The following is an 18,444-nucleotide window of genomic DNA, read 5'->3' on the forward strand; positions in this document are numbered from 1 at the left end:
GGGTCCCAGGTTCAAATCCAGCCTCCGGCGACTGTCTACATGGAGTTTGCACATTGTCCTAGTGTCTGCGTGGGTTTCCTCCGGGTGCTCCGGTTTCCTCCCACAGTCCAAAGATGTACAAGTCAGGTGAATTGGCTGTGCTAGATTCCCTGTAGTGTTAGGTGCATTAGTCAGAGGGAAATGGGTGGGTTGCTCTTTAGAGGGTCAGCATGGACTGGTAGGGCCAAAGGGCCTGTTTCCATACTGTAGGAAATCTAATCTTAAAAATCCTATAGGAGGAAGCAACCTTTCCACATCTAGTTGCCCATCTTGTTAAACCTCCTGAAAATCTTATGTTTCAATAAGGTCTCCTCACCAGTTGAGACCAAGCCCAACCTACTCAATTTCTCCTCAGAATAAAATCCCTCCATACCTGGAATCAACATTGTGAACCTTCTCTGTGTTGTCTCCGAAGCCTGTATTTTTCCTTAAATAATTTTTGCAAGACTTCCTTTTTTTTAAAAATACGCCATTCTCTTTGAAATAAAGGCCAACATTCCATTTGCCTTCCCTATCATCTTGGATGCTTTTTTTGGAGTCTGGCACTAAGATCCCCAAATCCCTCTGCACTGAAGCCTTCTGCAATCTTTCCTCCATTTAAATAATATTCAACTGTTCTATTCTTTCTGCCAATATGCATAACCTTACATTTTCAGCATGAAACTGGAATTTAGCCAATAGCATCCCAATTTTACATAGTTCAATTCTATGAACTGTCTTCCAGGCTTTTTTATCTCGATTTTAAATTAGGTCAGAAGTCACACAACACCAGGTCAGAGTCCAACAGGTTTATCTGAAATCACAAACTTTCAAAGCACTGCTCCTTCATCAGGTGACCTTATGAAGGAGCTGCGCTCCAAAAGCTTGTGATTTCAAATAAACCTGTTGGACAATAACTTGGTGTCAAGTGACTTCTGACCTTGTCCATCCCAGTCCAACACTGGCACCTCCAAATCATTTTTTAAATAAAGTTGCTTGCGCTATTACTGGGCATAAAAGAACAAACACCATATTCCAATTTATAACTTTAAAACCTGTTACTTCAGACAGATCATCCCTCCTCCCTTTACTTTGGTTCAATGGGGTCACTTACCACTGAGGACTTTGTACTGCAACCCTCTCCATTGCTCCTCGTTTCCATTATTGGGCCTCTGATCTGTTCTTTTATAAATACCAGGTCATTGGATAATATCAGCCCATGATTTATCAGAAGAGTTTCCAAGCCATTCGATTTGATCAGGTGCTCAAACATGGACAACGAAGCATCCTCATGCTAGTTTCAAGGAGAAAATTTGGTTCAGCATGCAATGCAGGTGAATAACAGATGAAAATCAAACACACCCCAAAATCAGAGCACAGATATTTACACTCAAGCCTCCCAATCCCAGAGGCAATGCCTTGTGAATTCCCAACTAGATGGGCATAAGTACATGGTATTCACCAATAAATCCATTTGGGAATTCAGAAGACTATTAATTCCCTGATAAGCTGTCAGAATGTAGAATTCACAACAACAAGTTCAGAATACAAGAATAACTGACAGAGCTAGACAAAAAGGACTGAAGGTGGCTGTACAGAGGATAACACTAACACGAAGCAATTGGACAGAAAAAACACTGTTTATCTAATTGCATCTAAAGTTAATCAAAGTCTTTATACTGCTGAAGATTTGCCAATTTTACCAACAGCTGGACAGTTCAATTGACTATTTCTATACACAAAGTGATGAAAGGTGAGTATTTTTATCATTTTCGAAAGTAGGATTAAAAACTGAGGCAGATGCATTTGGGTCAATTCTGTGATTATTTTTAAAAACAATCAAAGTCCAGTTGGAACAATGACCTAAATATATTCATTACAAGAAGGCACATGGCTTCAGCTGCTACATAACAGATCCCTGTGGTAATAATGGAAAAAAGGTTTATTCCATCGGGTTACAACAGGCAGATCAAACACTTTAAAGAAATTAGTTTAGCTTTAATTTCAGAACAGTGTGGTCAAAGTAAGTTGAGAAGAATCTGAAGTTCAGTGGAAACCGTAGAATAGTTTCTGCTAGTAGGAGAACAAAGTTTTTTTTAAACCAAATCAGTTCAGGGGAACTTCAGCAGATGTGGTTTGTAGTCTGTGAAGCTTCCGTGCCAAGAAAGTTTGCATAGAAATTTGCAAGTTGTTAGAACACGTCGGGGGGGAAATTGCGGTCCTTGAAGAAGGAGGCCATCTGGGATGTGCGTTTTTGGAACTGGTCCTCCTGGGAGCAGATGCGGCGGAGTCAAAGGAATTGGGAGAATTGGGAGATGTGGTCGACGATGCCCTCCACCGCATCTCTTCCACTTCCCGATCCTCCGCCCTTGAACCCCGCCCCTCCAACCGCCACCAGGACAGAACCCCACTGGTCCTCACCTACCACCCCACTAACCTCCATGTACAGCGCATCATCCACCGCCATTTCCGCCACCTCCAAACGGACCCCATCACCAAGGATATATTTCCCTCCCCTCCCCTATCAGCATTCCGTAAAGACCACTCCCTCCGTGACTCCCTCGTCAGATCCACACCCCCCACCAACCCAACCTCCACTCCCGGCACCTTCCCCTGCAACCGCAGGAGGTGCAAGACTTGCGCCCACACCTCCCCCCTCACCTCCCTCCAAGGCCCCAAAGGAAACTTCCATATCCGCCACAGATTCACCTGTACCTCCACACATATCATCTATTGCATCCTTTGCACCCGATGTGGCCTCCTCTATATTGGGGAGACGGGCCGCCTACTTGCAGAGCGTTTCAGGGAACACCTCTGGGACACCCGGACCAACCAACCCAACCACCCTGTAGCTCAACATTTCAATTCCCCCTCCCACTCCACCAAGGATATGCAGGTCTTTGGACTCCTCCATCGTCAGACCACAGCGAAACGACGGTTGGAGGAAGAACGCCTCATCTTCCGGCTAGGAACCCTCCAACCACAAGGGATGAACTCGGATTTCACCAGTTTCCTCATTTCCCCTCCCCCCAGCCTGTCTCAGTCAAATCCATCAAATTCAGCACCGCCTTCCTAACCTGCAATCTTCTTCCCGACCTCTCCGCCCCACCCCAGTCTGACCTATCACCCTCACCTTGACCTCTTTCCACCTATCACATTTCCGACGCCCCTCCCCCAAGTCCCTCCTCCCTATCTTTTATCTTAGCCTGCTGGACCAACTTTCCTCATTCCTGAAGAAGGGCTAATGCCCGAAACGTCGATTCTCCTGTTCCCTAGATGCTGCCTGACCTGCTGCGCTTTTCCAGCAACACATTTCCATGCTTGAAATACTAGTCAGTTTAATTTATTCTCACATTGATATGGAGATAGAGTAAAAACAAAAATACTGTGGCTAATGGAGATCAGAGAGAGTAGCTGCACAGGATAAAAATGGATAGTGGAAACAGTGAAGACCATCCCAGAGAACACACTCTGACAGCTTATCACTTTTGGACTGTCAACCTCTCTATTCAATGTAGAGTGGGGAATCGTGTTGCATTTACACAAAATAGAGGCACTTAGAGTCATAGTCATAGAGGTCTACATCATGGAAACAGGCCCGATTGTCCAACATGCCCATGCCACCCAGTTTTCACAATCTAAACTAGCCCCATTTGCCTGCAGTTGGTCCATATCCCTCCACACCTATCCCATCCATGTACCTGTCCAATTGTTTCTTAAATGACAAAATTGTCCTTGCTTCCATTACCACCTCTGGCAGCCCATTCCAGATTCTCACCACCCTCTGTGAGAAAACATTTCCTCTCTGGACCCTTTTGTTTCTCTCCCCTCTCACCTTAAACCTTTGCCCTCAAGTTTTTGACTCCCTTACCATGGGGAAAAGCTATTGGCTATCCACCTCTATGCCTCTCATAATTTTACAGACCCCTATAAAAGGTCACCCCTCAGTCTCCTACACTCCAGGGAAAAAGGTCCTGTCCTATGTAACCTCTCCTTACAACTCAGTTGTACAGCATAGGCCCAACTCTCTCGAAACGGAGTCAAAACTGCTCAGCTTACTTTGGTTGAGTAAGAACATGGAAAGCTTTCATTGCCTGAATGCCAGAGAGTTACGAAGCAAACATCAGAACGAGAAGTGACAAGGATACCAATATAACATTCAACCAACCGGGCAACAAAATCTATTTCCATTTATCATTGAAGTTAATGTAACTATGAGGTTGAGCTCACTGCAGAATTTCTTGCAATGTTCAATATTCCTAAAATTCTACAAATAGCCATTACCGTCCATATTAAATCTTTTCGAGTAAGAGGGATAAATTTTCCATCAAACAGGTGAGAAAATGGCCCATGACCTGGAAAAATGAAAGGTAAAATGTTAAGTCTATTGTATCAATGTTATTTAACACTCTCCAAATAACTAAGTCCCTCATCTTCATGATTCTTACAGACCTCTCCAAAGGTCATATCCCATTTAAAAATTACCAGTGCCCAAAATCACACATGGTACACCAACCCAGGCCTAAGCAGGGATTTGTAAACTTTCAACCTAACTTGATGGCTTAGTATTCAAAGCCCATTACTTACAAAGCCAAGTATTCATACTCGTCAGCTGTAGCTCAGTGACACAAAGGAGTTACAAGGTTGTGGGCTCTGAGCCCACTCCAAGACATGAACACAAAGCACTATGGGCTTTTATTTTATTTAGCAGCCTCCTGTGTGGCACCTTGTCAAAGGCCTTTTGGAAATCCAAATCAATCAACTGGGGCGGCACAGTGGCTCAGTGGTTAGCACTGTTGCCACACAGCACCAGGGACCCAGGTTCAATTCCCACCATCGGGCAACTGTCTGTGTGGAGTTTGCACATTCTCCCCGAGTCTGCATGGGTTTCCTCTGGTTTCCTCCACTATCCAAAGATGGGCAGGTTAGATGAACTGGCCATGCTAATTTGCCTGTAGTGTTAGGTGCATTAGTCAGGGGTAAATGTAGGGGAATGGGTCTGGGTGGGTTGCTCTTTAGAGGGTTGGTGTGGACTTGTTGGGCAGAAGGACCTGTTTCCACACTGTAGCGAACCTAATCTAATCTAATTCAGTGCAGGACTGAAAAAATGTTTATGTCTTAACTGCTTTATCAATTTGGTTTGTCACCAGAGAGATGTGATCCCACAACCCACATCCTGCCCCTCCCCAGAGTACTTGACAACCCCGTCCAAAAGGCACCATTTAGATCAAGGCTCTCAAAGTGGGGATCTTCCTCACAGTTTCTAATACTTCCAAGTTTCCTATCAACGTTCAGATTGACTTTACTGCCCTATTATGTTTACATTTCTCTGAGATTACCAGTCATCTTTCCCTTGCATTTCCTTCTCACTACTTTAAGCCTGCTGAAAAAAGGTGAGTGATGAGAGAAAAGAAAAACCTTTTCTGTTCCTGAACTGAAACCAAAACAAAGCCAGCCTTTGCAGTCTGATACCTCATCCCTCTGTGGAAGTGGAATATTATCACTGGTTGTTATGCAGTTTTATTAAACCTCAAGCTTTGCTCGTCAATAAAACCCCCTTCCAACATGGACCATGATTTTTCTAGCTGTTGGCCCTCCTAACCTTGTGGAATGTCTTGCACCCACTTGGGTCTTTTCTACAGGGCACCGAAATGGCAAGGCACCATTCAGAACGGATACCTGTGACTGCAGGAACAACAGTCTACCCTCTGGCAATTAAATATCCTTCACTGCCTGTGGGTCACTTCTAGTCGAACTAGTTAGCCATACTTAAAACCACAAAACTACAGAAATAATACAGTAAACAAGGGGGCCATTTGGCCATCCTGTCCATGACAACCCCGATGCCCTTTCTAATCCAAACGTCCTGCATAACCCTGCAGCTTATCGCTCTTAAGGTGTAGATCCAGGTACTTTTAAATAGGTTAGGACCCCCGCCTTCACCAACAACACAGGCACTACCCTCTGTGCTAAAAAGCTTTTTCTCACATCCCTTCTAATCCTTCTGCCACTTGGCTCGAATCCATAAGCCCTGATTTTTAAACTGTCTGCCAAGGGAAAAGGCTTCTCGTCCACTTTGTCTCTACTCTCTCAATTTTATATACCTCAATCATGTCTCCCCTTAGCCTTCTCAGTTCTAGGAAAGCAACCCCAACCTTTCCAATGTCGCCTCGCAGTTACGGTTGTCCAGTCCTGGCAACATTGTCAATGTTGTCTCTACCCTCTCCAGAGCAATCATATCCTTCCTGTAAAGTTGTGACCAGAACTTCCATTGTAGAAGTCATTGTTGCTACAGGATAATTCTGAAAATAAAAACGATATCCATGAAACATGCGCCTTTCTGTATGTTCTGCTGTGATGTCAGTGTCACCTCAAGAGTAGAAAGGCTGGTGGTACTTCCTGAAAGTGTGCACTTCCAGAGTACCAGGGTGCTCTGGAGTTTCCGCATGGGGCCAGCGGTGTTAGTTAACAGCTGTATGCATGTCCTATGGCTATTTAACCGTGCTAGGCTTCGCTCAGTTGGGTGGATGGCTGGTTTGTGATACACAGTGACACTAATACTTCCCACACTGACTGAGGTTCCCATGAAGGCTTCTCCTTCTCAAGCTCTCCCCTCACCTGAGGAGCACTGGCCTCAGGTTAAATGACCAGTCATCTCTCCTAATGACAGAGGAGCACTATGGTAAAACTATGGTGCCTTTACCTTTAATTAACTGTTTAAACTCTAAATCTCTTAAAACACTAATCAGTACACTAATCAGTACACTATTGCAAACCCAATATCTTCTATTGCTGGGCTTTTTAAACACAGTGGACTGAAATAAGAAAGGACTATTTTGAAAGCCAGTGATTTGTCAGATGGTTGCATGTTTTGAAAGCAAGGAATTTGATACCTATTGTGAACCCAGTTTGTGTAGCTGTGAGTTCCAGCAATATGCAGACGAACTGGCGTCAAGCGGCTGTTTACAAGTGAAGCTGATTGATGATCAGTCCCAATTCGCAAACCAATGACAAAGGCTCTCAGTCTGCCAACAACTGTTAGTTAGCTGAACAGCGAAGACCTCAAGACAGTGCGAAGCTAGTTCAAGTCCAGAAGAGAAACCAGCAGGTCTGCAGCAGCCAGAAAACTCTCTCCCTCAGTTCTCTGTAATAAGCCACTTTAAACCTGAAGACCTGCTTCCTCTTTCCTTCAGCAGATGCTGTAAACTATGATCTTTCATATGTGAACCAGCTACCCTGTGTCTCTCGCAAACCAGTGGAAGTATTCAGAAGGAAAGACAAGGAGAAACCTTAAGATCAACTAGAACCAAATGAAAACAGATAACAAAGATCCCAGTATTTGTGTGTGTATAAGGGCATTTATAAAGGAGTTGAGTTTTCTTTAGTAGTGTTATACATAATCCTTTTATAACTGTACACCTGGAGCTAGAATCTAATTATCTGTAATAAATACTAATGCTTGTGAAGTACTGAAACCTGGTCCATGCTTTCTATCAATCTGAGTCTTAAAATCATGAGGCTTGGAGAAATATTAACTTCTGTGATGACTCCAGGTTTAACACAGCATGGTGGCTCAGTGGTGAGCACTGCTGCCTCACAGCACCAAGGGCCTAGGTTTGATTCCACCCTCGGGTCACTGTCTGTGTTGAGTTTGCACATTGTCCATTGTCCCAGTGTCTGAGTGGGTTTCCTCCAGGTGTTCCAGTTTCTTCCCACAGTCAAAGTATGTGCAAGGTAGGGTGGATTGGCCATGCTGAATTACCCATAGTGTTCAGGAATGTGCAAGCTTAGTGTATTATCCATGGGAAATGCAGGGTTACAAAGGTAGGGTAGAGTGTGGGTCTGGGTGGGATGCTGTTTGGAGAGTCATATGGACTCGATGGGCTGAATGATCTGCTTCCATAATGTAGGGACTCAATGAATCTAGTGAAGCTTGATTTGCTACCCCAGCGATTTATGACATTAACAATAATTGAGCTCTGCAACTCCACAACAGGTGATTGACCATGTTTTCTCAAACCAATTGTTTTGTTTCTCGTCCTTCTGTTCAAACCCTTATTTCATTCCCACAAATCTGTCGGCCACAACTCTGCAGTCTGTAAGTTTGTATAACTCACTCCAAGTTCCAATTGTGTTGGAGTGCTGGATGCTGTAAGGCAACCACAATAATTCCTGCTGCTCTCCCACTTCCTTTATTCCTCTTCTTTGCCAAGTAAAGAAATAATTTCCTTTAGAAACAATCCACGAATTTTGCTTCAACAGCTGGTAACACTTCGATGCAACAATTTTTTTTTTTACCAACTTCGACTTTGTCATCTTAAGTGAGTGACCTCCCTGAACAGTTTCAGCACACACTGTTTCATGTTTTATGCTGTTTTACAGTCTGATCTCCTTTTGCTGTCTTTTTAACAACCTGTCATGTGACTTCTCTTTGCTCCTTCATTGCACTAAAAGTGGATTTCCTTTTCCTATTTCTTAGTTCTAAGAGTCATGACCTTTGACACTGAACAGCACATTTACCACTTCTCTACTGATTTATCTCTTCCTGCAGTTTTACACAGTCATTATCACAAATTGCCACATGCCCCATTTTCAGGCCAAAGTTCAACAGGTTTTTCAATGTGCCATCCAGACCATTTTTGCACAGAGATTTCTTTTCAAGAAAAGTTCCAGTCAAAGAATATTCCTCTCACCCAATGCCATCAATTCCACACATGTCCAAAGGGTCTTGTTAAATGCTTTTTGATAATCCTACACCCATTGAATTAGTGACTTGTTTCTTATAGAACACATTTACAATGAAAAGCAAACAAGCTGCTTCACAGGAGCGATTGGAAGTTGGATTACGTACAAACACATGAATTAGGAACAATAAGCAGTGATTCAACGTCTCAATCCTGCTCCCCCATTCACTAAGATTCTGCCTGGTCTTGACATGGCCTCAACTCTACATTCCCCCTTACCTCTGATTGACTTGCTTGTTCATCACTAATTAAGGTTATCAAGCTACACATTCAAAATATTTAGTGACTGCCTCCAAACATCCCTGCAGAAGAGAGTTCCAAAGACTTTTAACCTCTCTGAGAAATCATTTCTCTTTTGACCCTTTTTGTTTGAAAAATGTTCTCATCTCTCCCACAAAAGTCATACAACATAGAAAAAGGTTAAAATTCTTTCAGTATTCACCTTGTCAACACATCTCAGGGTCCAAAGTCATCAAGTCATAGAGGTGCACAGCACGAAAACAGACCTTCAGTCGAACTCGACCAGATATCCTAACCTAATCTAGACAGCACTTTGCCCATATCCCTCTAAACCCTTATTATTCATGTACCCATCTGGATGACTTTTAAATGTTGTAATTATATCAGCCTCTAACACTTCCTCTGGCAGCTCATTCCACACATGCACCACCCTCCCAGTGAAACCTATGCCCCTTAGGTTCCTTTGAAATCTTTCCCCTCACCCTAAACCTATGCCCTCTAGTTCTGGACTCCCCCACCCCAGGGAAAAGACCTTGTCTGTTTATCGTATCCATGCCCCTTAAGATTTTATAAACCCCTGTCAAGGTCACCCATCTGCCCCTGACGCTCCAGGGAAAAGACACCAGGTTATACTCCAACAGGTTTATTTGAAATCACAAGCTTGGGACTTCAGATAAACCTGTTCGACTATAATTTGATGTCATGTGACTTCTGATTTGTCCACCCCAGTCCAGCATTGGCACCTCCACATCATGACTCCTCTCAGGATCTTACATGTAAAAGTAAAATCTCAGGATTTTACTATGAGGGATGGCAGTGAAGGCAGTGCAATGTTCCTCTTGCAACATGTTTGAGGTGAGGGATGCCATGGTCGACCCTGCTGATTACACTTGCAGGAAGTGCACCCATCTCCAAGACCGTGTTAGGGAACTGGAGCTGGAGTTGGATGAACTTCGGATCATTCGGGAGGCAAAGGGGATCACAGATCGGAGCTTTAGGGAAGTAGTAACTCCAAAGATTGCAGACAGATGGGTGACAGTGAGGGGGACTGGGAGGAAGCAGCCAGTGCAGGGACCCCCTGCGGCCGTTCCCCTCAAGAACAAGTATACCGTTTTGGATACTTGGGGGGGGGGATGACTTACCAGGGGTAAGCAATGGGGTTCAGGCCTCTGGCACGGAGCCTGTCCATGGAGAAGAGCAGAGCAATAGTTATTGGGGACTCGATAGTTCGGGGCACAGATAGGCGGTTCTGTGGGGGCGAGAGAGACTCACGTTTGGTATGTTGCCTCCCAGGTGCAAGGGTACGTGACGTCTCTGATCGTGTTTTCCAGGTCCTTAAGGGGGAGGGGGAGCAGCCCGAAGTCGTGGTCTACATTGGCACCAACGACATTGGTAGGAGGAGGGCTGAGGATGTTAGGCAGGCTTTCAGGGAGCTAGGTTGGAAGCTCAGAGTCAGAACAAACAGAGTTGTTGTCACTGGTTTGTTACCCGTGCCACGTGATAGAGAGTCGAGGAATAGGGAGAGAGAACAGTTAAATGCGTGGCTACAGGGATGGTGCAGGAGGGAGGGATTCCAGTATCTGGATAACTGGGGTTCTTTCTGGGGAAGGTGGGACCTCTATAAACAGGATGGTCTACACCTGAACCTGAGGGGCACCAGTATCCTTGGGGGGAAGTTTGCTAGTGCTCTTGGGGGGGGGTTAAACTAACTCTGCAGGGGCATGGGAACCTAGACTGTAGTTTAGGGTGCAGGACCTGGAGTGTAGGGAGGTTAGGAACATGGCATCAATCTCAAAGGAAGGTGCCTGTAAACAGGAAAGTGGCTTGAAGTGTGTATACTTCAATGCAAGAAGTATACGAAATAAGGTAGGTGAACTTGCAGCATGGGTTGGTACCTGGGATTTCCCTGTTGTGGCTATTACAGAGACATGGGTAGAACAGGGACAGGATTGGCTGTTGCAGGTTCCAGGGTTTAAATGTTTTAGTAGGGTCAGAGGTGGGGGTAAAAGAGGGGGAGGTGTGGCATTGCTTGTCGAAGATAGTATTACAGCGGTGGAAAGGACGATGGATGAAGACTCGCCATCTGAGGTAGTTTGGGCTGAGGTTAGGAATAGGAAAGGTGAGGTCACCCTGTTAGGAGTTTTCTACAGGCCTCCTAATAGTCCTAGAGACATAGAAGAAAGGATTGCGAGGATGATTCAGGAGAAGAGTGAAAGTAATAGGGTGGTTGTTATGGGCGACTTTAACTATCCAGATATTGACTGGGAAAGCTATAGCTCGAGTTCGTTAGATGGGTCGGTGTTTGTCCAATGTGTGCAGGAGGGTTTCCTGACACAATATGTAGACAGGCCAACAAGAGGTGAGGCCATACTGGATTTGGTTCTGGGTAACGAACCAGGCCAGGTGTTAGAATTGTAGGTAGGTGTGCACTTTGGGGACAGTGACCACAATTCGGTGACTTTTACTCTAGTGATGGAGAGGGATAAGTGTGCACTGCAGGGCAAGAGTTATAGCTGGGGCAGGGAAATTATGATGTGGTGAGGCACGACTTAGGATGCGTGGCTTGGAAAAGTAGGCTGCAAGGGAAGGGCGCAATTGATATGTGGAGCTTGTTCAAGGAGCAACTATTGAGTGTCCTTGATAAGTATGTACCTGTCAGGCAGGGAGGAAAGGGTCGTGTGAGGGAGCCGTGGTTTAATAAGGAATTGGAATCCCTTGTTAAAGGGAAGAGGGCGGCCTATGTAAAGATGAGGCGTGAAGGTTCAATTGGGGCGATTGAGAGTTATAAGGTAGCCAAGAAGGATCTGAAGAGAGAGCTAAGAGCAGCATGGAGGGGACATGAAAAGTCCTTAGTTAGTAGAATTAGGGAAAATCCTAAGGCTTTCTATAGGTATGTCAGGAATAAAAGAATAACTAGGGTAGGAATAGGTCCAGTCAAGGATAGTAGTGGGAAGTTGAGTGTGGAGGCTGAAGAGATTGGGGAGACACTGAATGAATACTTTTCGTCAGTATTCACTCAGGAACAGGACATTGTTGCCGATGTGAATATTGAGTCACAATTAATTAGGATGGACGGCTTTGAAGTATGTAGGGAAGAGGTGTTGGAAATTCTGGAAAGGGTGAAAATAGATAAGTCCCCTGAGCCTGATGGCATTTATCCTAGGATTCTCTGGGAAGCAAGGGAGGAGATGCAGAGCCATTGGCCTTGATTTTTATGTCCCCGTTGTCTACAGGAATAGTGCCAGAAGACTGGAGGATAGCAAATGTGGTTCCCTTGTTCAAGAAGGGGAGTAGGGATAACCCTAGTAACTATAGGCCGGTGAGTCTCACTTCTGTTGTGGGCAAAATCTTAGAGAGAATTGTAAAGGATAGGATTTATGAACATCTGGATAGGAATAATGTGATCAAGGATAGTCAGCATGGTTTTGTGAAGGACAGGTCGTGCCTCACGAACCTTATTGAATTCTTTGAGAAGGTGACTAAGGAGGTAGACGAGGGTAAAGCGGTAGATGTGGTGTATATGGATTTTAGTAAGGTGTTTGATAAGGTTCCCCATGGTAGGCTACTGCAAAAAATATGGAGGTATAGCATTGAGGGTGAGTTGGGGGTTTGGAATAGGAATTGGCTGCCTGGAAGAAGACAGAGGGTAGTAGTTGATGGTAAAGGTTCATCTTGGAGTGCAGTTACTAGCGGTGTTCCGCAAGGATCTGTCTTGGGACCATTGCTGTTTGTCATTTTTATAAATGACCTGGAGGAGGGGCTAGAAGGTTGGGTGAGCAAGTTTGCGGATGATACGAAAGTCGGTGGAGTTGTTGACAGTGAGGAAGGATGTGTCAGGTTACAGCGGGATATAGATAAGCTGCAGAACTGGGCAGAAAGGTGGCAAATGGAGTTCAATGTAGGTAAGTGTGAGGTGATTCACTTTGGTAAGAGTAACAAAAAGATGGGGTACTGGGCTAATGGTCGGATACTTGGTATAGAACATAGAACATAGAACAATACAGCACAGAACAGGCCCTTCGGCCCACAATGTTGTGCCGAACATTTGTCCTAGCTTAAGCACCCATCCATGTACCTATCCAATTGCCACTTAAAGTTAGCCAATGATTCTGACTCTGCCACTCCCACAGGCAGCGCATTCCATGCCCCCACCACTCTCTGGGTCAAGAACCTACCCCTGACATCTTCCCTATACCTTCCACCCTTCACCTTAAATTTATGTCCCCTTGTAACACTCTGTTGTACCCGGGGAAAAAGTTTCTGATTGTCTACTCTATCTATTCCCCTGATCATCTTATACACCTCTATCAAGTCACCCCTCATCCTTCTCCGTTCCAATGAGAAAAGGCCTAGCACGCTCAACCTATCCTCGTACGACCTATTCCCTATTCCAGGCAACATCCTGGTAAATCTTCTCTGCATCCTCTCCAAAGCTTCCACATCTTTCCTAAAGTGAGGCGACCAGAACTGCACACAGTACTCCAAATGTGGCCTAACCAAAGTCCTGTACAGTTGCAACATCACTTCACGACTCTTGAATTCAATCCCTCTGCTAATGAACGCTAATACACCATAGGCCTTCTTACAAGCTCTATCCACCTGAGTGGCAACTTTCAAAGATCTATGAACATAGGCCCCAAGATCCCCCTGCTCCTCCGCCTTACTAAGAACCCTACCGTTAACCCTGTATTCCGCATTCTTATTTGTCCTTCCAAAATGGACAACCTCACACTTGGCAGGGTTGAACTCCATCTGACACTCCTCAGCCCAGCTCTGCATCATATCGAAGTCCCTTTGCAGCCGACAACAGACCTCCTCACTATCCACAACTCCACCAATCTTCGTATCATCTGCAAATTTACTGACCCATCCTTCAACTCCCTCTTCCAAGTCATTAATAAAAATTACAAACAGCAGAGGACCCAGAACTGATCCCTGCGGAACTCCACTTGTAACTGGGCTCCAGGCTGAATATTTACCATCTACCACCACTCTCTGACTTCGACCGGTTAGCCAGTTTTCTATCCAACTGGCCAAATTTCCCTCTATCCCATGCCTCCTGACTTTCCGCATAAGGTAAGTGTGGATGAGCAGAGGGATCTTGGTGTCCATGTACACAGATCTCTGAAAGTTGCCACCCAGGTAAATAGTGTGGTGAAGAAGGCATATGGCGTACTGGCTTTTATTGGTAGAGGAATTGAGTTCCGGAGCCCTGAGGTCATGTTGCAGTTGTATAAGACTCTGGTGCGGCCGCATCTGGAGTATTGTGTGCAGTTTTGGTCGCCATATTATAGGAAGGGTGTGGAGGCACTGGAACGGGTGCAGAGGAGGTTTACCAGGATGTTGCCTGGTATGGTAGGAAGATCGTATGAGGAAAGGCTGAGGCACTTGGGGCTGTTTTCATTGGAGAAAAGAAGGTTTAGGGGTGACTTGATAGAGGTGTACAAGATGATTAGGAGTTTAGATAGGGTTGACCGTGAGAACCTTTTTCCACGTATGGAGTCAGCTATTATGAGGGGGCATAGCTTTAAATTAAGGGATGGTAGGTATAGGACAGATGTTAGGGGTAGATTCTTTACTCAGCGAGTCGTGAGTTCATGGAATGCCCTGCCAGTAGCAGTGGTGGACTCTCCCTCTTTATGGGCATTTAAATGGGCATTGGATAGGCATATGGAGGATAGTGGGCTAGTGTAGGTTAGGTGGGCTTGGATCGGCGCAACATCGAGGGCCAAAGGGCCTTTACTGCGCTGCATTTTTCTATGTTCTATGTTCTATGTCTTAGTAAGATCACCTCTTATTTTTCCAAACTTGTTAAGGCTGTAGCCTGTCCAACTAGCCCCACAAGATAATCCCTCCATCGACATTGCCTCGGAGCTGCAGTCACTTGGAGGGTCTGCGCGCCCACCAATCCCATGAGAGTCCTACGACTTTCAGTTCTGGAGGTTTCTGCCACAGACTGGCCTCAGAGTTTTGCAAAGCAGCAGGGAAAATGGTAGGGAAACATTGCCATTCCTGGGAATCAGTCGAGAAAACCTTGTGAATTTCGAGAGGATTTGTAGCTCAGGTTGAGGTTCAGGTGGTAAGAATGCTTGCTGAGCTGACAGGTTTGTTTTCAGATGTTTGGTCGCCATGCCAGGTAACATCATCAGCAAGCCTCTGATGAAGCACTGGTGTTCTGTCCCGCTTTCTATTTGTGTGTCTTGGTCTTTTAATGTGCGTGGTATCAGTTTGGTTCTTTTTCCTCAGAGGTTGGTAAATGGCGTCCAAAAACTAGCCATCAAAAGACATGACCCACTCTCACTAGTATCCTTTCACACAGATGAAGAAGGACACCACTTTGATTGGGACATCACATCCATCCTAGGATAGGCAAAAGAGAGACACACACAGGAATTCCTAGAGACCTGGCATTCAAACTGGAACTCCATCAATAAACACATCAATTTGGACCCCGTTTACCAACCTCTGAGAACAAGAACCGGAAATGATGTCACTCACCTTAATAGACCAAGACACACAAACAAGAAAGCAGGACAAAACACCGGCACTTCACCGGAGGCTCACTGATGATGTTACCGAGCATGGTAATGAGACGTCTGAGAACAAACCTACCAGCTCAGCGAGCAAACTTACAACCTGAGGAAACTCCTCTGAACAGCTTCTAATGTATTTCTATAACTTCTTAACTAAGGAGATCAACACTGTATAGAGTAGTCCAGAAGTGGCACGGTGGCACAGTGGTTAGCACTGCTGCCTCACAGCGCCAGAGACCCGGGTTCAATTCCCGACTCAGGCGACTAACTGTGTGGAGTTTGCACATTCTCCCCGTGTCTGCGTGGGTTTCCTCCGGGTGCTCCGGTTTCCTCCCACAGTCCAAAGATGTGCAGGTCAGGTGAATTGGCCGTGCTAAATTGCCCGTAGTGTTAGGTTAAAGGGGTAAATGTAGGGGTATGGGTGGGTTGCGATTCGGCGGGTTGGTGTGGACTTGTTGAGCTGAAGGGCCTATTTCCACACTGTAAGTAATCTAAAAAAAAAAGTGATCTCAATAACATTCTGCACAACAGTAGCAAAACATTTATAACGTTATATTCCATTCCCCATGCAATAAACAACAGCGCCAGAGACCCGGCTTCAATTCCCGTCTCAGGCAACTGTCTGTGTGGAGTTTGCACATTCTCTCAGTGTCTGTGGGGGTTTCATCTGGGTGCTCAGGTTTCCTCCCACAGTCCAAAAATGTGCAGGTTAGGTGAATTGGCCATGCTAAATTGCCCGTAGTGTTAGGTGAAGGGGTAAATGTAGGGGAATGGGTCTGGGTGGGTTGCTCTTCGGAGGGTCGGTGTGGACTTGTTAGGCCGAAGGGCTTGTTTCCACACTGTAAATAACCTAATCTAATCTAATCTAATCATTCCATTTTGACATCGATGACCTACATATTAGGGCAGATCACCAAAACAAAAACCTTACTCTCTGACAAGTTTAAGTTGGAAAGGAGCAGGAGGAGATGGAAATGTGTTGCTGGAAAAGCGCAGCAGGTCAGGCAGCATCTAGGGAACAGGAGAATCGACGTTTCGGGCATTAGCCCTTCTTCAGGAAGAAGGGCTAATGCCCGAAACGTCGATTCTCCTGTTCCCTAGATGCTGCCTGACCTGCTGCGCTTTTCCAGCAACACATTTCCATCTCTGATCTCCAGCATCTGCAGACCTCACTTTCTCCTCAAGGAGCAGGAGGAACCTAGAGAGGAATAAGGAGGCACTTGGAGACCTTAGACTTTTGAAAGTTACAAGCACAATGGTTAGTGATAGGGTAATGATAATTGGAGGAACACATCTATCGTGCAGGGTTACGGAGCTATGGTTACAGAATGAGTGAGGGACAAGGCCATCAAAGGACTTGGAAATCAGGCTGAGAATTTAAAATCAAAGTGTTTGTTTACCTCTGGTATGGTCAGAAATATTAGATGTGTTGACTCAATGTATTACTTTGGGTCAGTATTTACAGTGGATGAAAAAACCAGCATGCCAGAAAGCACAAGGAAACTAATCATGAAAGTGTGTTAGGGACCCAACAAAGTAACAGTTATAGCACTAAAGCATTTCAAACTCCTCGGGTCAGATACTTTAAAACCCTGCGATAGAAACCAGGATGAGAACACCGAAGATTCTGGTATAGGGACACCCAAAACGTTGTCACGACTCGGGTGGACTTAGTTTTAGATTAAAAGAAATCGTATGTCACTTCATTATTTAATGAAAGTGAACTTGGTGTATATAGACTTCCAGAAGGAGGACAACACAGACTTGAGTAAAGGTATAGGTCATGGAATAAAGATGACAGCAGCAATGACACAAAACCAGCTGAGTAATAGGAAACAAAAAGTAATGATGCTGCCAGGCCTGCTGAGTTTCTCCAGCAATTTGTTTGTGTTTCAGATCTTCATTATTGGCAGTTCTTTGTTTTATTGCAGAAAGCAATGGTCAATGGATGTCTTTCAGGCTGTAAGGTAGTTTGTTGTGGAGTTTTCCAGGGATCAGTACTGGGATGCTTCATTTTCCTGAAATATATTTATCTTCTGGAGCTTGGTGGGCAGGGACATGAAAAATTGTAAACCTTGAGGAGAACCGTGCAGAACTCAAAAGGACATAACTAAGTTGGTAGACTGAGCAGAAAGATGACAAGTGAGGTTCAATGGAGAGATTTTAATAGGTAGAACATGGAAATAAAACAAAGGGCACAAGTGAAAAAGGAGCAGGAACAGAGGAAAGGAAGTGGAAACACAAAGAATACGGATAACAGACAAGAATTTCATTTGGGAAGGTATGTTTTGTTAACAGGATCAATGTTAAAGCATCACCTATTCATTGTATTCAGCAACACCTTAATAGAATAGGATAGAAAGCATATATCCAGTTTGCCAATGGCACAAAGCTATGTAGTTTTAGATGGTTATCAACTAAATCCACAAATATCTTATTTGTAATTTTAAATGCAAAACTGTGTTAAGTGGATTTCAACGTAAGAGAATGTGAGATCATTTGTTTTGGAGCTAACTGATCTAGTCCCATTTGCCAGCACTTGGCCCATATTCCTCCAAACCCTTCCTATTCATGCACCCATCCAGATGCCTTTTAAATGTTGTAATTGTACCAGCATCCACCACTTCCTCTGGCAGCTCATTCCATATACGCACCACACTCTACATAAGAAAAGTTGTCCCTATAGTCCCTTTTAAATCCTTTCCCACTCACCTTAAACCCATGTCCTCTATCATGAGCTCCTCTTGGGAAAAGACTGCAATGTCTTAAATCCTGTAAACTGAGAGATGTAAATGTGGAAACCAAGTCAAAATAACGGTATCTTCAAGGACTCATGGTGGCTCAGTGGTTAGCACTGCTGCCTCTCTGCACCAGGGACCCAGGTTCGATTCCAGCCTTGGGCGACTGTC

General features: G+C 44.9%; 1 protein-coding gene across 2 annotated transcripts in view; it reads right to left on the bottom strand.

The window, feature by feature from the left end:
* samhd1a (SAM domain and HD domain 1a) overlaps positions 1–18,444 on the bottom strand; it is a 67,196-nt gene that overhangs the window by 33,174 nt on the left and 15,578 nt on the right. For both annotated transcript variants that reach the window (XR_015759522.1, XM_043710809.2), the window contains exons 6-7: positions 4,303–4,373; positions 1,133–1,312 (exon numbers count right to left, since the gene is read on the bottom strand). Coding sequence is in view for 1 of the 2 variants with exons in the window: in XM_043710809.2 (XP_043566744.2) it covers positions 1,133–1,312; positions 4,303–4,373 (251 nt within the window). In the remaining variant the exon portion in view is untranslated. The remainder of the gene's footprint in view (positions 1–1,132; positions 1,313–4,302; positions 4,374–18,444) is intronic.

This window comes from Chiloscyllium plagiosum, unplaced genomic scaffold (assembly GCF_037043375.1).
Source record: "Chiloscyllium plagiosum isolate Xiang-an unplaced genomic scaffold, Cpla_swu_hap1 HiC_scaffold_15, whole genome shotgun sequence".
NCBI classification, from domain to species: Eukaryota; Metazoa; Chordata; class Chondrichthyes; order Orectolobiformes; family Hemiscylliidae; genus Chiloscyllium; species Chiloscyllium plagiosum.